We start from the raw sequence: 22693 nt of genomic DNA, 5'->3' as shown, positions 1-22693 counted from the left end.
CTGTGAAATCAATTATCAAGGAAGCAATAGCAGCACATTTGGAAAATCATTATCTAATCATGCTGAGTTGACATGGCACCATGAAAGGGAAATTGTGTCTGACTAATTTATAGAGTCATAGAGATGTACAGCATGAAAACAGACCCTTCGGTACAACCCATCTATGCTGACCGGATATCCCAACCCAATCTAGTCCCACCTGCCAGCACCCAGCCCATATCGCTCCAAACCCTTCCTATTCATATACCCATCCAGATGACTTTTAAATGTTGCAATTGTACCAGCCTCCACCATATCCTCTGGCAGCTCATTCCATACACGTACCACCCTCTGCATGAAAAGGTTGCCCCTTAGGTCTCTTTTATCTTTCCCCTCCCACCCTAAACCTATGTCCTCTAGTTCTGGACTCCCCGACCCCAGGGAAAATACTTTGTCTATTTATCCTATCCATGCCCCTCATGATTTTGTAAACTTCTATAAGGTCACCCCTCAGCCTTCGACGCTTAATTTATTTGAGTTTTTTTTTAGGATGTCCCACCCAGAGTTGGTAGAGGGGAACCGGTGTGTGTGTTGTATTCGGACTTCAAGAGGGCATTTGACAAGGGACCTCACAAGAGGTTAATTCATAAGACCCATTGGTGTTTGGGGTAGTATAATGGTATGGATAGAAAATTAGCTAAGGGGCAGGAAGCAGTGAATGGTCATAAGGGGTTATTTTTCAGGTTGACACAGGGATCAGTGTTGAGATTGCAAATGTTAGCAAAACATGTGAATGGCCTGGAGGAAGCAAACGTATGTACTGCAGCCACAGCAAACAAAAGCTGCATGATTCAATAAAACACGTTTCAGGACATGACCATATAATGGTTGTTACCTCAAAAATTAGAAACAATAGCATCATGGTCTCATTGGAGTTTCGAAGAGTGAAAGGTAATTTCAGTAAATCTTATTAGATTCCTAAGGGGCTTGACAGGGTAAATGCTGAGAGGATGTTCCCCCTCATGGGAGAGTCTAGGACCAGACGATATAGCCTCAATAAAGGGAAGCCAATTTCATACTGAGATGAGGAGGAATTTCTTCGTTCAGGGAGTTGAGTCTTTGGAATTCCTTACCACAGAGAGCTGTGGGGTGGAGGCAGAGTCACTCTGTATATTTAAGACTGGGATGCATTCTTGCTCAGGAGAGAAATCAAGGGATGTGGGGAAAAGGCGGGAAAGTGAACCTGAGGAATATTGGATCAGCCATGATCCTATTGAATGGCACAGCAGACTCTAAAAACCAAGCGGCTGCCTTCTGTTCCTATTTCTTGTGGTCTTAAATAGTTACATCAGCCTCACCACTCAGCTGTTTTTTAAGTTTGTGATGTTGCTGGCATTTTTCCTCAATGACAAATCAATCCCTCTTTTCGTAGGTGTGCCAATTAAGAGTTGAAACAACACCATGCAACGGTAATGCTCTGTATATGCTTGGCTTGGCATTCATGGCTGAATATGACAGTGAGCCCACAAAAGATAAAAAAGTTCTCCTTGAAGATGCCTGCCTTTGTTTTCGAGCCAGCATCACCCTGGAAAACAAACCAGTCGTTGGAACACCACCAGTGGAACTGACTAGTAAGTGAACTGGTTCTGCACACCCATCTGTTTTTAAATAATGGGAAAAACATACGCTGTGAGCCCAGTGAAGTAAGAAAGCAGGAACCAGAACTTATACCTCTAAAAGTAAGTGCATGGGTTTCCCTTAAAAGTGCATTTATGGGGGGATCCAAGATGGCGGTGACTTAGGAAGAGCGCATTGCAGAGCTCCACACTGCATCACAAGCAGAACGAACTTCTAACCTTCCCAACCCGGACCATTGCATTATCCTGGGACTCTGGAAAGGTCAGAGTCCCAGGAGACTGTGAAAAATTAACTTATCTGCGTTTTTGCCGTCCAGAGATGCCGAAGAAGGGAGGTGGAGCGTCTGAGGCGGCCCACGGCTCAGCCTGCAGGATCCTCGGACTCTATTTCCTACCAGGCCCTGGTGAAGGAGCTCACAAAATCTCTCTATGTTGGGGAAGCAGATAGAGATCGGGACCAGCTTCTCCTCTATCATGCTGTAGAAGCATAAACAGCAGCTGGGAGACCTAGGAAAAAAGGGCGGATGAGTTAGGAGAGGGTCACAGTGGTGGAAGCTGATGCCAGTTCCTCCAAGGATAGGATCCAAGCCCTGGGGAGGCAGGTCCGTAGTTTGCATGATGGCGTTGAGAACAGGGGCAGAAGAAATATTAGGATTGTCGGTCTGCCGGAGGGTCAGGAAGGTGAGTGGCTGGTGGAACTTATTGAGGACTGGTTGCTGAAATTCCTTAACTTGGAGGCTGGCGTGAGAGGCTTGAAGATTGAGAGGGTTCACCGAGTCACGGCATGGAGGTCAGGTCTGGGTCAACATCCTCGTCCTCTCCTGGTGCAGTTTCATCACTTTAGAGATAAGGAGAGAGTTGTGGAAGTTTCCAGAATCCAGGGGAAGGATCCGAAGGCCCTTCTTTACGAGGGCTCTAAGATCATGTTCTTCCAGGACCTCTCAGCGGTGGTGATCCAGAAACAAAACTCCTATGACGGTGTCAAGAGAAGACTGAGGGAGCTTCGGATCCAGTACACTCTGAGGTATCTGGCAGTGCTTCGGATCACCTTAGATGGGCGGCACGATGGCACAGTGGTTAGCACTGCTGCCTCACAGCGCCAGAGACCCGGGTTCAATTCCCGCCTCAGGCGACTGACTGTGTGGAGTTTGCACGTTCTCCCCGTGTCTGCGTGGGTTTCCTCCGGGTGCTCCGGTTTCCTCCCACAGTCCAAAGATGTGCAGGATCAGGTGAATTAGCCATACTAAATTGCCCGTAGTGTTAGGTAAGGGGTAAATGTGGGGGTATGGGGTGGGTTTCGCTTCGCCGGGTCGGTGTGGACTTGTTGGGCCGAAGGGCCTGTTTCCACACTGTAATCTAATCTAATCTAATCTAGATGGATCCGTACATCTCGTTGACACGTCCGAGAAGGCAAGAGACTTGGTGGACAAATTAATCTAATCAGAACGATTTAGTATGTGCAAGTAGACATGTTGTTTGGGTATGTCTTTTTTTTAAAAAACAAAGCAAGTCAGGTTGGATCTTTCTTTTCCTATGTTTGGCGGCAGTTGAGATGTGTACTTTCAATTTCTAAGTTATACCAAAGGATGGTTGGGGTATTTACCCCTTTTTTCTTTTTTTCTTTATTCATATTGCTATTCCATGTTGTATTTACTTCCTTTTCTGCTTGTGTTTGTGGTACAGCTCTAGCTAGGAGGAGGGAAAATGGTTGGGATGGTTAGATGCCTAATTACGGGCAGTTTGGGATGAGTAGTTGTCCCCTTTGGGCAGGAGGTGAGTTCCCCTATTCAGCGCTGTTGGTGCTTTGTGTTGGTCTGTTCTTTTGGTTCTTGTTGTGTACAATCTTTGAAAGCTTTGTAGGTTTGTCAACTGTAGTGGTTTTAGTTTGTTGTTTTTATATTTGATGGATTATGTGACACGAAGGCTCAGCGATTTGTGGTTCAAGTTCCTCCTCTCTGGAATTTAAATGTTACTGCAGAAGGCTTTGGCTAATGACTTGATTAAGTGGTGTACCTGGAATATCAAGAAGAGCCACTCACTGTTTAAGAGGAAGAACGTACTTTTGAGTCTTAGAAAGAAGGTGGATATTGCTTTGTTACAGGAGACACACTTGGATGATAGGGGGAATTTGAAACTACCGCAGAATGGCTTTGATCGGGTTTACTTTTCAACTTTTAATACCAGAAGTAAGGGAGTGGCTGTGTTGGTTAGGAGGGATCTCCCATTTAAGTTACTAAAATATGTTAAACACACACACAGGAGCTTTGTAATTCTCAAAGCCCTGAAAAATGGAGAAGAATATGGAGTTTTAAATGGTTATTGCCCTCCAGCTCATCCATTTTTGATAGATTCGTTTTCTAAACTGATCAGTCTCGAGTCCCAGCATATTATTACAGGGGGAGATTTTAACTGTCTCATGGATCCCACCGTAGACAGGCTGACCAAAGGCCCCTCGATACCCTCTGTAAAAACTATGTGGATATGTGTGTGGAGTTAGGGTTGGTGGACGTCTGGAGGCGTCTCCACTCTACAGGCAGGGATTTAACTTTTTGTTTTCCAATCCACACAGATGTCACACCAGGATTGATTTATTTTTCTGACCCCTGGGCTTGGTGGCATCTTGTGCGATTGGTAATATTACCATCTCCAATCATGCTCCAGTGTACCTGTTGGTTAAGACTAAGGATGCTATAGTGGGCCTGAGGCACTGTCAAATGGATCCCTTTATCCTTAAGAATAATAGGCTTGTGGAGTATTTCTCGAGGGAATTTCAGGCGTTCCGAGATATTAACTCAGGCTTGGTTAGTAGCCTGTCCGTCCTTTGAGAAACTGCCAAAGTTTATGCCAGGGGGTTAGTTATTTCCTACTCTGCCTGTAGGAAGTGGCAGAAGGGCGAGCAGCAACAACTCGAAGCACGGTTGAAGGCAGCCGAGCAGGCTTACTTTGACAGGGCCTCGTTGGTCAAGCTACAGAGGATTACGGCACTGCAGTCTGCATTGAATTCTGTGCTCATGGAGACAGCAAGAAGGAGCCTACTTTTGCAAGACAGAGGTTATATGAGCATGGTGACAGACCTGGCAAGTACCTAGCGTATCTCGCCAGGAAAAGGAGCGCCCCTCAAGCCATTACAGCAAATAGGGAAGGGTCTGGGAACCTAACATGTGATTCCAAAAAGATTAATGCGGCATTCCTGAGATTTTACTCTGAATTATACCAATCTGACGATTGTGAGGAGGGACGGGCCAAAATGGAATCCTTTTATAAGGATCTGGAGCTCCCGGGCGTGACCCCTGACAAGAGTCCTTTCTCAATGCCCCCTTATCAGAGCAAGAGGTGCAGGAGGCTGTTAAGCAGCTTCAGAGTGGGAAGGCGTCTGGTTCTGATGGACTTCCCAGTGAATTCTATAAGGAATTTATAAACATAGTATCAGGCCCGATGCTCAATATGTTTAATGACTATACAGCCGTGATCATCTCTTGCATCTGTAAGAGAAGTCAATATTTTGCTTATTCTTAAGAAAGGGAAGGTCCCGGAGGACTGTGCTTCGTACAGACCCATCTCACTCTTAAATGTGGACTTAGAGGATTTTAAAGACTCTTGTATTAAGGCTGGAGACTGTGTTACTTCCTATTATTAAAGAGGACCAGACAGCCTTCGTAAAGGACTGCAGATCCTCCAATAATGTAATTCAAGCATGTCAACAACAGTCAATACAGGGATTGGTGATTTCTCTAGATGCAGAGAAGGCCTTTTTCTTTGTATTGTTTTGTTTTGTTTTGTTGGAATACTTTTTAAAAATCTATTTTTTTCAATAAAAATATATTCTTTAAAAAAGCGCATTTATTATTTTAAGGCAGCTAGTTTACTCCCCTCAAGGTTCCTAGGAAGCAATGAAGTAAATGAGTGATTCATTTGTTTTTTTGATGGGGTCAATTGAAGGATAATTAATGGCAAAGTTGCCAAGAGAACTCCTCTCCGTTCCTTCCATTAGTAACATAGCATCTGTTAAGGAAATCTGAATGAGATATGCCTCATTTTAAATTTTCACCCAAGAATGAACTCCAGCAATGGATGCAGCACCCCTTGGTATTGTACTCAAGCGGCAACCTATGCATACTATAGGCTTTCTACATAAATCTGAGTTGTTGTGTCGCCATAGTCTTACCAGACCATAGTGGCTGCTCTCATTAGAGAAAAGTGACTGGTGGTGATTTAACCTGAGGGCCACCAGACATCAGCCAAGGGACGAGGCTGAGAAGGAACGTCCCTCATGGTGGTCTCAAACCAGTGAGGGGAATTGAACCCATGCTGTTCACGTCACACTGCTCTATAAACCAACAATCCAGCCAACTGAGCTAAACCAATTCCCATAAATCTGAGTACGGGAGCTCAAATACATAACTTCCAGTCATACTACCTATGCGAATTGTCTGTGTTGGAGTCGAAAAATGCTGAGTAACTTTAGCATTAAATAGCTCTTCATTGCCTACTCTGCAAATTCCACAACAACACCTTCAATTATTTAAAGTTGCTATACTGAAAGTAGCGGGGGAGATAGGGGGCACTGTTAACTCAGTTCTGTAGATTGGGTATTGTGAATCTGGTTAAAGCTATCAATTCAGGTTCAATTCCTGATCTCCATGAGCACAGAATTCAATGCATATGGGACTTGCCTCTGTATGGGACTTGCCTCTGTGCCCTGCCACTGAAAATGGAGGACAATGACACAAACTGACAGGAACAACCAACTCACTGTTCTCTCTCGGTACCTTTTCCTGCCATTGCAAGGAGTGCAAAACCTGCACCCACACGTCCCCCTCACCTCCATCCAAGGCCCCAAAGGATCCTTCCACATCCAGCAGAGATTGACCTGTACTTACACCCATGTCATCTACTGCATCTGTTGAACCCGATGTGGTCTCCTTCACATTGGGGAGACAGGACGCTAACTTGTGGATTGTTTCAGAGCCCATCTCTGGGACACCCGCACTAACCAACCCCACCACTCTATGGCTGAACACTTTAACTGCCCCTCCCACTCCGCCAAGGACATGCAGATCCTGAACTTCCTCCAGCGCCAAACCCTTACCACCCGACGCCTGGAGGAAGAAGGCCTCATCTTCCGCCTTGGGAGTCTCCAACCACATGGGATCAATGTGGATTTCACCACTTTCCCCAACCCCACCCCGGCCACTTGATCCCACTCCCAACCTTCCAACTCGGCATCACCCTCTTGAACTGTCCCACCTGTCCATTTTCCTTCCCACCTATCTGCTCCACCCTCCTCTCTGATCTATCACCTCCCCCACCTTCATCTAGCTATCGCATTCCCAGCTACCTTTTCCCCCCCAGCCCACCCTCTTCCCATTTATCTCTCAGCCCCCTTTGCTCACAAGCCTCATTCCTGAAGAAGGGCATATGCCTGAAATATCGATTCTCCTGCTTCTTAGGTGCTGCCTGACAGGCTGTGCTTTTCCAGCACCACACTCTTCAACTCAGAATAAGGGGCAGGCCATTTAAGACAGATGAGGAATTTCTTCATTCAGTAGGTGGTGAATCTTTGGAATTCTGTTCTTCAGAGGATTGTGTAGGCTCAATCATTAACTGTGTTCAAGACAGAAACTGATAGGTTTGTGCACATTGATGTATGGTACAGGATAACTGTATTGAAGTAAAAGACCAGCCATGATTTCATTGAGGCTTAAGGGGCCAACTGGCCACCTCCATTTTTTTATGTTCTTATAAATTAATGCATAGATCTATGTGTTCTACAGTTTCTCTGATTGAAAAGAATGAGAAGCCTAGGAAATGATAGATTGTATGTCGAGTAGTGTTATCATCTTTCATAGATCTGGGTATTTTTATTTCTCTCTTATTTCAGAACAGAAATGGTGGCGGGATTGGAAAATGGACGAGTCCCTCAAAGCTCAGCAGCAGCAGCAGCAGCACCAGCACCAGCAACAGCAACAGCAGCAGCAGCAACAGGCACTGAAAGGTGCAGCATCAGCAGCTCCTGCTCCTCCAAAAGGTGGAGCAGCCAGGGGCAGGGCCACTGCCACAAAAGGACCTGCAGTAGCCTCTCCTCAAAAAGCTGCCAACGCACCCCGTGGTGCAGCTGCAGCTGCGAGAGGGGGCAGGTAACTAATTTCTGTATCATTTGATCTAACTTTAAAATCTTACAAATACAATACTATTTAAAGGGAACTATTGCTTCTTCCTGCCAAAACATATGCAAAAATAATATAAACATGATTTAAAAATTAGCACAGATTTTCCAATAATTAATCTATTTAGGAGTTAATAATGAAATGGCCCTAACCTCAATCACCGAAGCACATTGCTAGCATTGCTTGAAGGAGGAGTAACCAAATGGATTTAGTGTTTCCAATTTATACTGACTACACGAAGAATCAACAAAACACTTTAAACTCATTCGTCACATTCAGATATGAATTTCCTTTCCTTTACATAAGAACTTGAGCCTGTTCAACTAATTAGTATGATCGCGGCTGATCACATCTCAGCTTCAGCTCCACTTTCCTGCCCTCTATAACCCTTTAACCACAGCAAATTAAATATCATTCCACCTCCTCCTTAAATTTATTCAGTGTTCCAGCATCCACTGCACTGTGAGGTAATAAATTCCACAGATTCATAACTCTTCAGGAGAAGTAATTTACCACCTCTGTTTTAAATCTGCTATCCCTTAGCATAAAACTATGACTCAGTGCAAGAGTAATATAGCTATTCTCATTCTTACACCCTTTCCCCACATTTCTGAAAACTGTTTTTTTTGTTCAAATGCTTATCCAGTTCCCTTCTGAATTTCATAAGTGAATTTGCCTCAACCACCTGCTCAGACAGTATATTCTAGATCCTAACATTCACTGATTGAAAATGTATTTTCCTCAAGTCATCTTTTGTTCTTTCCCATTCACCAGTCATTGGCCTCTGGTTTTCAACCCATTTGCTAAAGCTTAATACCTTGATCAAATCTCCTCACTGAGAGGAGAACAGTCTCATCTTCTCCAGTGTGTTTAACATAACTGGTTCCAGCGGTGGGAGATTTCATTCTCATCAATTCACCCCAGGGAAAAGACTTTGTCTATTTATCCTAACCATGCCCCTCATTATTTTGTAAACCTCTATAAGGTCACCCCTCAACCTCCGACGCTCCAGTGAAAACAGCCCCAGCCTATTCAGCCTCTCCCTATAGCTCAAATCCTCCAACTCTGGCAACATTCTTGTAAATCTTTTCTGAACCCTTTCAGATTTCACTACATCTTTCCGATAGGAAGGAGACCAGAATTGCATGCAATATTCAACAGTGGCCTATCTAATGTCCTGTACAGCCACAACATGACCTCCCAACTCCAGGACTCAATACTCTGGCCAGTAAAGGAAAGCATACCAAACGCCGCCTTCACTATCCTATCTACCTGCGACTCCACTTTCAAGGAGCTATGAACTTGCACTCCACACACACAGGGTGGTACGTGTATGGAATGAGCTACCAGAGGAGGTGGTAGAGGCTGGTACAATTGCAACATTTAAAAGGCATTTGGATGAGTATACGAATAGGAAGGGTTTGGAGGGATATGGGCCGGGTGCTGGCAGGTGGGTGTAGATTGGGATGGGATATCTGGTCAGCATGGATGGGTTGGACTGAAGGGTCTGTTTCCGTTCTGTACATCTCTGACTCTATGATTCTTTTTCTGGTGCACAGAATTAGACACAGTGCTTCAGTAGAGGCTGAACCAGCATTTCATAAAGGTTCATCAATACATCCTGATTTTGTACTTTCCCAACATTTTAATGTTACCCAACTGGGAGTGGTAGTCACTTCTGAGGAGAAACTGGCCAGTCTGCTCAATTAAGCTAGCATGAGGGGGCATGGCTTTAAATTGAGGGGTGATAGATATATGACAGATGTCAGAGTTGTTTCTGTACTCAGTAGTGGGGCGTGGAACGCACTGCCTGCAACAGTAGTAGACTCGCCAACTTTAAGGGTATTTAAATGATCATTGCAAAGACATATGGACGAAAATGGAATAGTGTAGGTTAGGTAGGCTTCAGATTGGTTTCACAGGTCGGCACAACATCAAGGGCTGAAGGGCCTGTACTGTACTGTAATGTTCCAAGCCATGATGTGGAGGTGCCGGTGTTGGACTGAGTTGGGCAAAGTCAGAAGCCACATGACACCTGGCTATGGTACACCAGGTTTATTTGAAATCATGAGCTTTTGGAGTGCTGCCCCTTCCTCAGGTAAATCTTTGCTAGAGTTTATGCTCCACGCTACTCTCCATCTACCTCATCTTGAATTTTATTTTCCTGAGATTAGCTAAAGGTTTTTATTCACCAACCCCATTATTTACTCAGGAATTCCGCAAGATGAGAGTCGCTTATGGAAATATGAAAAAGGTTGATTTGAGATTTTTTAAAAGCTTGTGTGTATTTTGTTTTACTATGATTGTGAAATAAATGTTGCATGTAGTGTTGACGTGACAGTAATCAGAGCATTTTGCATTTTCCACCAGGGGACGTGCTGCTGCCAAGCCTATGACTCCTACAAGACAACCTGAAAAACCAGCTGGAAAAGATGCAGTCCCCGGCACCTGTAAGAAGCAGAGCTCTAAAAGTCTCATACCCGTAGCTATCTCTGTCATCTCAATTACAAACCAGATATGTTCTCTTGTATTGCCTGGCAGAGCTCATGTTGAAAAGAAAATATATTTCCTGCTCTGACCAGACAGGCATATTTGATGTGTGCACTTCTTATCATGTAGTGCTTTTAATTTTCAGATCTCAGGCAATGGGAAAAGTTTGAATCTTTGGTGAAATATGGATTGGTTTTGGAGATTCTAAAGTCATGGATATCAAAATCCAAGCTAAAAATGATTCAGCAGAAAAAAAGGGACTCTGCCAAACATCCAGTAGTCCACTCCCCAGCTCCTTCCTTGCATCACTGGCATTTTTTCCCCTTCAAATATATGTTGAATTATTTCACCACCCTTTCAGTCAGTGAATCCCAGATCAGAATAAGTAGCTGAAAAAAATTCTTTGCCCTCATGTAACCTCTGGATTTTTTTCTGTTCATTTTAAATCTTGCCATCGGATTGATTACCCTTCTGGTGACAATTCCTCCTTCCACACTTTACCAAAATACTTCATGATTTTGTACAGCTCTATCAAATTTCCTCTTGGCTTCCACTGTCTTACCTAAACCAGTCCAATGAAGGCTGTCATCACCACTTTGCCAATCCAAGAGCACATCTATTTGTTATTCATCCCAGGATGTGGGTGGCACTCATTAGATCAGCATTTATTATCCTCGAGAAAGTGGTGGTGAGCTGCTTTCTTGACTTGTGCAGGCTACATGGTGTAGGAACAGCCACAGTGCTGTTGGGTGAGAGTTCCAGGATTTTGACCCAGCATTTGTTAAAGAACAGTGATACAGTCCAAAGCCTGGATGGAATGTGGTTAAGAGGGGAATTTCCTGCTGGCGTTATTTCCATGAATCTGCTGCCCTACACAGTGATGGAGGTCATGGTGCTGTCTAAGGAGCTGTGAGATTTTTGTTACTACTGTGAAGGAAGTGAATGTTGAAGATTATGGATGGAGTACTGATCAAGTCGTCTGCTTTGTCCTGGATAATGTTGGCTTCTTAAGTGCTATTGGAGATGCATTCATCAGAAAATTGGAGAGAATTCCACTACACTCCTGATTTGTGCCTTGTAGATGATGAACAGATACTGGGGAATCAAGAGGTGAGTTACTCACTGCAGAATCTCCAGCCTTTGACCTGCTCCTGAGGCCTAAGTACTTTATAAGGCTAATCTAGTTCAGTTTCTAGCCAGTGGTCAGCTCTCCCCAGGATATTAAGAATGGGGGATTCAGCAGCTGTAATGGTACTGAATGCCATGTGGAGAGGTTGGACTCTCTATTGCTTTGTATGGCATGAATATTTCTTGCCATTTATCAGTACAACCCTGGATGTTTCCAGGTCTTATTGCATTTCAACACAGCATACTTCAGTATCTGATGTGTTACAAATGGTGCTGAACACTGTGCGAACACTAGTAAACATTTCTACTTCTAAAGCTTATGATGCAGAGAAATTCTTGATGAAACAGCTGAAGAAGGATGGGTACAGGACACTACCCCGAGCAACTGCTACAGAGTTGCCCTGTGCTGAGATGATTGACCTCCAACAACCATAGCTGTCTTCCTTTGAGCCAAGTATGAATCCAACCAGCAGATAGTTTTCCCTTTGACTCCAGTTTTGCTAAGACTCCTTGATGCCACGATGAGTCAAATGCTGCTGCCTTGATGTCAAGGGAACTCTCTTCTCCCCCTTGACTCCAGCTCTTTTGAATGTGTTTGAACTAAGGCTATAATGAGGTGAGGAACTGAGTGGGTCTAGCAGAACCCAAACTGAGTGTCAGTGAGCAGGTCATTGGGAGTAAGTGCCAATTATTAGATTCTCTACGATGTGGAAACAGGTCCTTCGGCCCAACAAGTCCACACTGACCCGCCCAGACGCGCACCCCCCTCTGACTAATGCACCTAACATTATGGACAATTTAGCACAGCTCATTCACCTGAGCTGCACATCTTTGGACTGTGGGGGGAAACCAGAGAACCCAGAGAGAAAACCCACGCAGACACTGGGATAATGTGCAAACTCCACACACACAGTCGCCCGAGGCTGGAATCGAACCTGGGACCCTGGTGCTGAGAGGCAGCAGTGCTAACCACTGAGCCACCGTGCCGCTCTGCCAGAAATTATTAGCACTGAAGACCACATCTTTCATAACTTTGCTGATGATGGAGATGGATGAAACTGCATTAGGCTAGGATTTGACCTGCTTTTTATGTATAGGATATTATCTGGGCAATTTTCCACTTTGTTAGGTATATGCCAGTGTTATAGCTGTACTGGAACAGCTTGGCTATAACTGATTAGTTCTGGAGCACCAGTCTTCAGTACCCTTGCTGGAATGTTGTCAGACCCACAACCATTGAAGTATTCAGTGCCTTCAATCATTATTTGATATCACGTGGAGTAAATTGAATTGTCTGAAGCCTTGTATTTGTAATGCTAGGGCCCACAGGAAATGGATCATCCTCTTGGCACTTCTGGTTGAAAATTGCTGCAGATGCTTCAGCCTTATTATTTGTACTGTTATGCTGGGCACTTCCATCATAGAGGATGAGGATATTTGTGGAGCTTCCTTCTCCAGTGAGTGGCTTAATTGTCCACCATCATTCTTGACTCGATGTCACAAGACTGCCGAGCTTCGATCTAATTCATTGATTGTGGGATCACTTAGCTCTGTCGATCCCATGTTGTGTGCACTGCTTGACATGCAGGTAGTCCTGTTTTGTAGCTTCACCAGATTGATATGTCATCCTTTAGTGTGGCCAGTGATGCTCCTTACACGTCCTCCTGCACTATTTGTTGAATCGAGTTGACCCTGGCTTGATGGTAATGACCGAGTGGGGATTGTGCTACGCCAATTGGTTTGAGATTGTGGTTGGATACTGTTCCTCTGTTACTGATATCCAAGACACCAAATGAATATGCAGTCTTGAGTTGCTTGATCTGTTTGAAATCTATCCCATAAATTGAGTGGACAATCATAGAGTCATAGAGTTATACAGCATGGTCTAATTGTACATGCCCACCAGATAATCTAAAAAGATCTAGGCACATTTGCCTGTGTTTGGTCCATATCCCTCTAAATCCTTCCTATTTATGTACCCATAAGATGCCTTTTAAATGTTTGTAATTGTACCAGCCTCCACCACATCCTCTAGCAGCTCAATCCATATGTGCACCATCCTCTGCATGAAAAAGTTGCTCTCAAGGTCCCTTAAAATCTTTCCCCTCTCACCTTAAACCTATGCAATCTAGTTTTGGACTCCACTGTCCTAGGAAAAAGACCTTGACTATTCACCGTATCCACGCCCCTCATGATTTTATAAACCCCTATAAGGCCACCTCTTAGCCTCCAAAAAAGCCCTAGCCTTTTCAGCCTCTCTCTATAGCTCAGACTCTCTAATCCCAGGGGTAAAAACAATGACTGCAGATGCTGGAAACCAGATTCTGGATCAGTGGTGCTAGAAGAGCACAGCAATTCAGGCAGCATCCGACGAGCAGCAAAATCGACGTTTCGGGCAAAAGCCCTTCATCAGAAATCCCAGTCTCTAATCCCAGTAACACCCTTGTCAATTTTTTCTGTACTCTTTCAAGTTTCACAACATCCTTCCTATTGAAGGGCAACCAGAGTTGAAGGTGGTATTCTAAAAGTGGCCTTACCAATGTCCGGTACAGCCACAACATTACATCACCATCAATATGAAGATAGGACGCCAACTGTAGAAGGACTGAAGTGGTCACTTCTACCAATGCTGATACGACCAGGGTGCACCTGCAGCAGTTGGATTGGTAATGATAGGGTGAACTACATTTGTCCTCTTATTGGTTCACTCAGCAATCTGCCACGGAGCCAGTCCAGCAGCTGTGTTCTTTAGGATACAACAAGCTGTAAGTGGTAGTGCTGCCGAGCCACTCTTGGTGATGGTTATTGAAGTCTCCCCACCAGAGTCTGGAGCCTTGCCACCCTCAGATCGATCCTCCAAGTGGTGGTCAATATGGAGTGGTACTGGTCCACCAGCCGAGGGAAGAGCGGCAGTAGGTGGTAATCAGCAGGATTCTTCTGTGCCTATGTTTGACACGGGTTCTGGAGCCAATTTGAAAGGCTTCCAGGACAACTTCATTTCAACTGTATATCATTGTGCTGTTGGTCTGTCCTGTCAGTGGAACATATCCAGAGCTGTGATGGTAGTGTCTAAAACATTGTCCGTAAGATATGTTTCTGTAAGAATGACTATTTCTGGCAATTGCTTAGGGAAAGATTCAGGAATATTCTAAAACAGTGGTATGTATCAAACTCTACAAATGTCCAAACATTTAAAATCCTAATTATGACATTTTGGGCATCTCATGTTTCTCCATTGGTCATCCTAATATTGACAAGTCTTTGTTTGAAGTAGATGCATTGCTTTAAAAAGCAGATCACAAAAACAGCTTGTATGATCAGAATGACAGTGTTTCCAAGGCAAATGCTATAAATATGAGAGGAAATAAACAAGAAAAGTTTGCAAACTACAGCAGGACAATCATCATTAGATAAAGAAGGGTGGGGATTGTAGGTATCAGACACAACCTGATAGATCATAGAACCCCAACAATGTGAAAGTAGGTCATTTGACCCATTGGGTCCACACCGGCCCCCTGACGAGCATCCCACCTGAACCCACCTTATCCCTGTATCCCTACATTTCCCATGGCCAATCCACCTAATTTGCACATCTTTGGATTGTGGGAGGAAACTGGAGCACCCAGAGGAAACCCCCACAGACACAGACAGAACGTGCAAACTCCACACAGTCAGTGACCCAAGGATGGAATTGAACCCGAGTCCTTGTGAGACAGCAGTGCTAACCACTGAGCCACCGTTCCGTTGTGCAGTATGTTCCATGCACATATGTAGTTTCACAATAATGACAAATCACTCCGAGAGCATTGTTAATTGGTTAAATAATAAATCACACCTGTTTAATCCTGTATTGTACTGTCACTTGAGTTCTACAGCTCTCACTATGAAGTGTAACCTGTATATCAGTACTGTGACCTATTGTTGCCTGGTACATCTGCACATTACCATTTTACTGCAATGGCTACTCTGTCATTGCAAATCACTTTCTCATTTCTAAAATTTCAAAATAAATAAGAGTGCTAATTCCACAGGTTTCTGTTCAAAAAGGCCAAAGGTTCTATTAATATTACAACTGCACCAGCCTTGTTCTGGCTTCCACAGCTTTCTGACCATTGTCAATCGCTGTTAAGATCTCCTTTATACAGTCCCACCGTGACAGTAAGAGAATCATACGGTCTCCTTTTTAAAAACCTAATCTTCTTTTTCAATGTTGTTACATAAATTATATCTGACTCATTAAAAGAGTGGACTTTAATTCTTTCAAAATGAAAGCTTGAATTGCTTCATTGGCAGTTTTTTTATTGAAATCAGACACCATAAAGGTATTAGATATTTTTAGAATAATTTTTCTTTAGGTTGCATTAAGTTCAAGCTGATAAATAACTTCTTTTTTCTCGTTTTCTTTTTGTAGCCACTGGTACTGGTCAGGGTGGTAAATCATCACCAATGCCCCCTGCCATAAACCCAGTTTCTTTTGCCTATCGCTTAGCACTGGCTCGTGCTTTGTCACGCTTGGATGAATTATCCGCTGAGGCCCAGAATTACTACAATGAAGTGATCAAAATGGCACCAGGGGTACTGCAAATTAATCCTTTGTATTTTCAATCATGTAATTTTCGGAGGTTTAATAGGCAACCAGTGCAGGATATTGGTTTGTCATTACCTACCAGCACTTATTTCTGCTGATCCTACAGTCCCTTGTGAGATACCTTTGTTTAAGTGGGCAGAGGTAGGGTCTATCACTGATCCTCATTCTCTTTTGAGTTTGCTTTGCTGTGAGTGTCCATACGATGTCTTTACTGCTCTGCCTGGAATCAGTGTGCGACTACGGTTGTTGGCTTCAGCTAGCTCAGATTCCACCCTGTAGTGTAGTGCAGTTAAATCTAAATAGCCTAATGGAATTATTTGATAAAGTTGGTAAAGAGAGAATGCATGTCATATGCATGGATTTGGTAAGCCCCTGTGTTAGAAAGTGTTTGCTGAAATGAAATTGCAGGCAATGTTGTAGTAGTGATGGGTCATTAATTGGGTTGAGATTTGGGATAATTGGAATATGTGCTGTAACCATGGATGTCAAGGCTCAAGTTTTTTTTTATTTTTGATGCTATTGTTTCTAATTCCCACAATATTTAAATGAGATTGCAATGCATTGGATTCATGCCAACATGAAAGCAGTCAACTACCCTGGATCTTACAGGCTGACTGTTTTTTGTGCCTTCATTTGACTCCTATCCTCACTTTTTTGAAAATGGGAGATGAGATATCTGCCATGAGATTCCTACAGAGTCACACTCACTTTAAAAGGACCGAGTGCTGAAAGCTAAGTCATAGAGCTGAGGGCAAAGATATGTTGGCATTTCAAGTAGTGTACTGGGAGCATGATTACCTCTGCATCCTATAATCTGTTTGTCCTTGTTTGTTATGATCTGCCTGTACTGCTCACAAAACAAAGCTTTTCACTGTACTTAGGTACACATGACCACAATAAATCAAATCAATTCATGGTTCCATGGTGGAAATCAAGTCTATATTCTCTGACTGCAGGCCTGAACCCCTGGGAATTGAATTAAGGTAGAGTGAGATTAGGGAGCAACTAGTCTGAAACTTCACAAACTTTATGCAATACAGCAAAATATTTGAATGTGAGATTAAGCAGTACAAAGATTGGACATGTCTGTATACAATGCAGATTTAAACATCTAACTGAATAAAGTGAAATGACCTTCTGGTTTTCAGGTCCATGATGCTTACATGGAATTAGCAGATCTTCTCCTCAAGACCAATCCCCTGCAAGCAGTGGACGTTTACAGCAAATTTCCTTTAAAACCCCTTAATTCACAAACATATGACGATGCCTTCATTACTGGAGAGATTGCTCGCCTGTTAATGAAGTATGAAAAGTACGATGACAAGCGCCTGGTGCCAAACCTGATTGCGTATGGGAGAGTAATGGGACTAGGTGCGTATAGGAACTACTGCGTCAGCAGAAATTAGTAACAGATTGACATCTTGGCAGCATGGACACTGTGACATGTCACTTTACATTAGAATGTCCTTTCTGCTAGAGCACCCAGTAGCATAATGGCCCACGTACAGTGGATGCTGCTAAATGAAAAACTTGTATCATATTTACTAGTTACTTCAACATTGCTCATATACTTGACAAAATGCAGTTTCAGCACGATATGCAGAGATAAGACAACCCATCCTGTTTTTTTTTGTTAGGGTTGGGGGTCGGGTAGAGGAGGAGATGATAATGGCTGGTAAAATTTAAATTCACTTAATAAAACCTGGAGTCAAAAGCTGGTCTCAGTAATGAAACCATCACAGATTTTGGTAAAAACCTATCTAGTTCATTAATGTCCTTTAGGGAAGGAAATCCTGACCCAGTCTGGCCTACATATAACTCCCGAACCACTGCAATGGGGTTGCCTCTGAAATGGCCTGGCAAATCACTCAGTTCAAGGACAGTTAAAGATTCTTGCCAGTGACACCCACATGACATTAAATAAAAAGAAATGTAGCAGTTTGGTTATGAAAAAATACATAGAATGGGTTTAATGAGAGGCAGTGCATTCTCTTATACTGTTACCTGATCCTCTGTTATAAAAGGAGCCATCGTTATTGTCTCAATCAGGTTTTATTAAATCTGTTAAAAATCACACAACACCAGGTTGTAGTCCAACAGGTTTATTTGGAAGCACTAGCTTTTGGAGCGCTGCTACTTCATCAGATGGTTGTGGAGTATAAAATTGTAAGACACAGAATTTATAGCAACATAAAGCTAGTGCTTCCAAATAAACCTGTTGGACTATAACCTGATGTTGTGTGATTTTTAACTTTATACGCCCCAGTTCAACACTGGCATCATCAAATCATTATTAAATCTGTGCATCTCCGAAAGCTAGGGGACATTTTACACAGAATTCTCTTCAACGCTACATTATGTAGATTGTTCCAGTGACATATCAGAAATAGCTCCAGAGAGGGCAATATGCCATCACTAAGTTACCCTTGGACTTACAAATGAACAGTCCATGACACTCATCCAGTTCCCTTAGAGCCAGCTCTCAGAGTGAACTGAGCCTCTGCCACTCTTGTTTTTTTTTTACCGTTCTTGTTTATTTCTTTTTTCCTTCTCTTTTTCATTTTTTTCTTATTTTTGCAGGTGTGAGACACAGTGAAAGACACAATACGTACAAATCTTTACCATTCTTGTTTATATCTGTCAGCTAGAGCCAGATTTAACAGCCCCAGTTAGGGAACTCATTCCATGAGGGCCACCTGGCAGACCTTGAAACAAGATCACAATGGGAATAGTGGGTTAGACAGTAACATTTATCATTCAATACATCAAAAGGAAGAGAGAAAGTGAGGGCTGCAGATGCTGGAGATCAGAGCTGAAAATGTGTTGCTGGAAAAGCGCAGCAGGTCAGGCAGCATCCAAGGAACAGGAGAATCAACGTTTCGGGCATAAGCCCTTCTTCAGGAATGAGGAAAGTGTGTCCAGCAGGCTAAGATAACAGGTAGGGAGGAGGGACTTGGGGGAGGGGCTTTGGAAATGCGATAGGTGGAGGGAGGTCAAGGTGAGGGTGATAGGCCGGAGTGGAGTGGGGGCGGAGAGGTCAGGAAGATGATTGCAGGTTAGGAAGGTGTTGCACCGCCTCAAACTCAGCACCGCCTTCCTAACCTGCAATCATCTTCCTGACCTCTCCGCTCCCACCCCACTCCGGCCTATCACCCTCACCTTGACCTCCCTCCACCTATCGCATTTCCAAAGTCCCTCCTCCCTACCTTTTATCTTAGCCTGCTGGACACACTTTTCTCATTCCTGAAGAAGGGCTTATGCCCGAAACGTCGATTCTCCTGTTCCTTGGATGCTGCCTGACCTGCTGCACTTTTCCAGCAACACATTTTCCGATCAAAAGGAAGAGTTCTGCATAAAATGGCTATTGCCAAGTTATATCAAAAGCATGATACACAGCAAATGGATTCATGCCACTAAGCATGCACGATTAGATTGAGACAGTTTGGCAGAATATAAGTTCTGAGGAGCACATGTTAAGATACTAAAGCTAAGATATGAAAATGTGAAAAACATTGTGTACCTGATCAGCAGGCAGGAATAATTAAAGTTTAACCTTTATCCATATTACAATTAAGAGAAAAGTCCAAAAAATTAAAACATACTTATGTGGATTCAGTTTGTATTAATAGTAACTTTTTACCGTAAGTCTGTGTCCTCTACGTAATATTTGCAATGCTTTGCAGCTTCCATCGATAATTACATTAACACCCTTGACCGGAAAATGAAGAACGAGATTTTGATGAAAGTCTACGCAGGAATCCATGATAAATCTATTGAAGATACAGAACTTCAAGCATTCTTCACTTTCAAACATTGGATATAGGATGCCTTGCTATTAGCAGTAAAGTGTCACAAATCCATAGTCTGCATAAAGATTTCAGGGTTAAAGGTTAACCTGTTGAATGGAATCATATGTTGTCAAAAGGTTTTGTCAATTGTGTTAAATTTTGTATCAGCCTAAACAAGCAGCAATTTTGTGTTTTCCTTCCGTTCATTTCACTAAACATTCTGTAGGTTTAAAATAGTTCTATGGTTTGCGTCATTGTTAGCATTTCTGAGGTAAATGTTTCTTAAGTAACAGACGCTGATTATAAGATGATGGGACTGTTTTACAGAACAACTTCCAGAATTAGAATTTGTTGGTTACTTACTCAACTGGATAATTTAATTAATTTCCAGGAAACTACTATTTGTACAAAGAGAAGTGGAGTATAACTACCTATGTCTTGTACTATGACTGCTTCACAAGAACCTATTTTACCAGAGCACTGTCACACAACTTCAACCCAATAACTTGGGGTGACCATATGTTTCACATGCTGGCAATCTTGCAGTACACTGCATTGCAGAATTTTCAGGCTATTTGTGCCCAAACACCTAATACTTTTTCACCTTACACTTTAAAATGAATATTGAATGAGTAATTTATACTTTAATACTATAAGATAATTCAATATTGTGTAACCTGCTCCTGACTTGAATTAAATGACTGAATTAACACTGTTCAATGTATTCTATCATCAATCACAAACAAATTCATCAATTGCTATAAATAATTTTTATATGTCCCCTTCCTGCCCCATCTAGGTAGTCCTCTACATCATTAGTGGTTTGGATAACCTAGTCTGAGTTAGTCAGCAAGAGATATTTAATTGCAATCCAGTGGTATGCCCCAGTCTGATTTTGCCCCATTCTTTGTGAGGTCATTTCTACAACCAAAGCATTAAACAAAAAATGGATAATTTAGCTAACAGAATCCATGATTTTCATGACAGTATCCTGGTGATTAATCTTCAAATTCTGAAGAGTTGACAACCCAACATAAAGAGAAAGAAAATGCATCAAATTCCTCATCCCTACACTATTGTGTTAACTATTAATACTCCAGCACTCTGTATTTAATTTTCAAGTATGAAAACTGGAAATGCTTAGCACATCTGACAGCATTTAACTGTTAATGTTTCAGATTACTGACCTTTGTGCCCTGAACATATTCCAATTCTGATGAAACAGGTTTTAAGGAAGAATTGAGGACCTCTGGTTTAACTGATCAAAGTACCTATCTAGTAAACTTGCGATTCTAGTTAATTCTCAGTCATTAACTAACTGGTGCATTCTCCATTGTAAAATACTATACCAATCAGTGTTCATTGGCCAATCAGTAAGCACTCTCTTCTCATCAGTGGAAAATGTTTACAGTGGTATCTTGTCAATTTTCTGATGGGTTTATCACAAAGAGCTTTGGCAAAATGGCTTTTTTCACCAATACTCAAGACCCATGTTTACTAACAACTGTAAAGGTACCAAACTTAGTACAATCTCAAATTCTAGTGTATGCTACCATGCGAACAAATATGAGGTACAAAGTGAGGGGAGGTGGAATCACGAGCAAATTTCCACATTTTAGGAGATTTTGTTGTGCAGTCAATCATGTTCCAACATTGATCTTTTGTTTTAGAACTGGGCATACAATTTCAAATGACAGCTTACATTCTACAAGTTCTTTGTGTTACTGTTTGCTGTAGCAAGTTATAACCATGGCTTGGGCCCTTGAGGTGCACTGGTGGTGTCCCTACCTCTCAGCCAGGAGGCGTGGGCTCATGTCCCTCTTGCTCCAGAGGTCTGACAAAATCTCCCTGAATGTGTTTCGATGTGTGAAAACTGGCCATTGGTCCACAATAGAGATCATCTATTTTTAACCAGGTTTTGACAGTCAATTGTCAGAATTCCTGTTATCCTTTGATATACCTCAGACAAGTGCACTGTTCAATAATCTTTTTAAAATGAGTTTCAGAGGCTAGTTCTTTCCAGCAAAAACATCATTCAAGTAGTCTAATTGTGAACTATGCATTTGAGATGGTGAATTTTAATGTCCTTATAATTACACTTGGATAGATATTCCTTTGAAAATTCCTGTTGAGCTTGGTTACTTTCAGGTCAGGTGACTTTGACTATTTTAAAGTCTTCCAATTGAGTTTTAGCTGATTTCTCTCTAAATCCAGGATTTTTGAGTTAGTTGGATGAGATTAAAATTGAAAAGTCGGCATTGACAATTGTCAACAAGACAACAGGGAACGCGCATTGACAGGTGTATAGACGTACACCTTCACTGGAAGATTCTGCTGCTAGCTCGGTTTGTATCTGTGGATTAGAAACATTTGTCAGAAGGCTGGCATCTGCTGTAACTGGATCCTGATCAAGATTAGGGTTGATCCAGTGATTTTCTATCAGTTATGCCAAGCCTACCGAAAGAACCCTGGATTCTCAGGTGTAAGTTTTAAAAGCAACACATCTCAATTTTAACAAATGAAAAAAGCAAATCAATTCAGCACTTGTATAATTACACAGAAAAACCACATGATTAAAAAAAATTCTATACCGGGGCAAAGGCAGCAGCATTCAAACTAGGGAAACATACCTACTCTGTTTAAGAGTAATGCTGTAAATTTTCAATCTGTGAGGAAGCTTATGAGTGGATTTTTGAGGTTGTTATTGGCCCCAAGATGTAATTCCCCAGAACTAGAAGTTGAGAACAGATGGTGGTTGACCTGATAATACAGCCGAGTATTCAGTCCTGCGAAACAGCATAGAGAATTAAACAGACTGTCCATCTCTCCAATTAATTCCAAAAGGCTAGTAAGGTTTACCATGGGCTGGACATTTACTATTCAATTCCAGCTCTGGTGTTTAGAACAGTTTTAGGC

At 42.5% G+C, this 22693-nt stretch overlaps 1 protein-coding gene across 1 annotated transcript in view; it reads left to right on the top strand.

Annotated features, from left to right (window-relative positions):
* Positions 1-19941, top strand: part of LOC122553281 (uncharacterized) — a 71497-nt gene extending 51556 nt beyond the window's left edge. Inside the window, exons 15-20 of the mRNA XM_087991682.1 lie at positions 1412-1610; positions 7498-7753; positions 10154-10233; positions 15813-15976; positions 17138-17360; positions 19673-19941. Coding sequence (XP_087847808.1) covers positions 1412-1610; positions 7498-7753; positions 10154-10233; positions 15813-15976; positions 17138-17360; positions 19673-19812 — 1062 coding nt within the window. The 3' untranslated portion in view covers positions 19813-19941. The remainder of the gene's footprint in view (positions 1-1411; positions 1611-7497; positions 7754-10153; positions 10234-15812; positions 15977-17137; positions 17361-19672) is intronic.
* Positions 19942-22693: the final 2752 nt, after the last annotated feature.

This window comes from Chiloscyllium plagiosum, unplaced genomic scaffold, assembly GCF_037043375.1.
Source record: "Chiloscyllium plagiosum isolate Xiang-an unplaced genomic scaffold, Cpla_swu_hap1 HiC_scaffold_10, whole genome shotgun sequence".
NCBI classification, from domain to species: Eukaryota; Metazoa; Chordata; class Chondrichthyes; order Orectolobiformes; family Hemiscylliidae; genus Chiloscyllium; species Chiloscyllium plagiosum.
The sequence above is the reverse complement of the archived record's forward strand: the minus strand, read 5'-3'. Positions and strand labels throughout refer to the sequence as shown.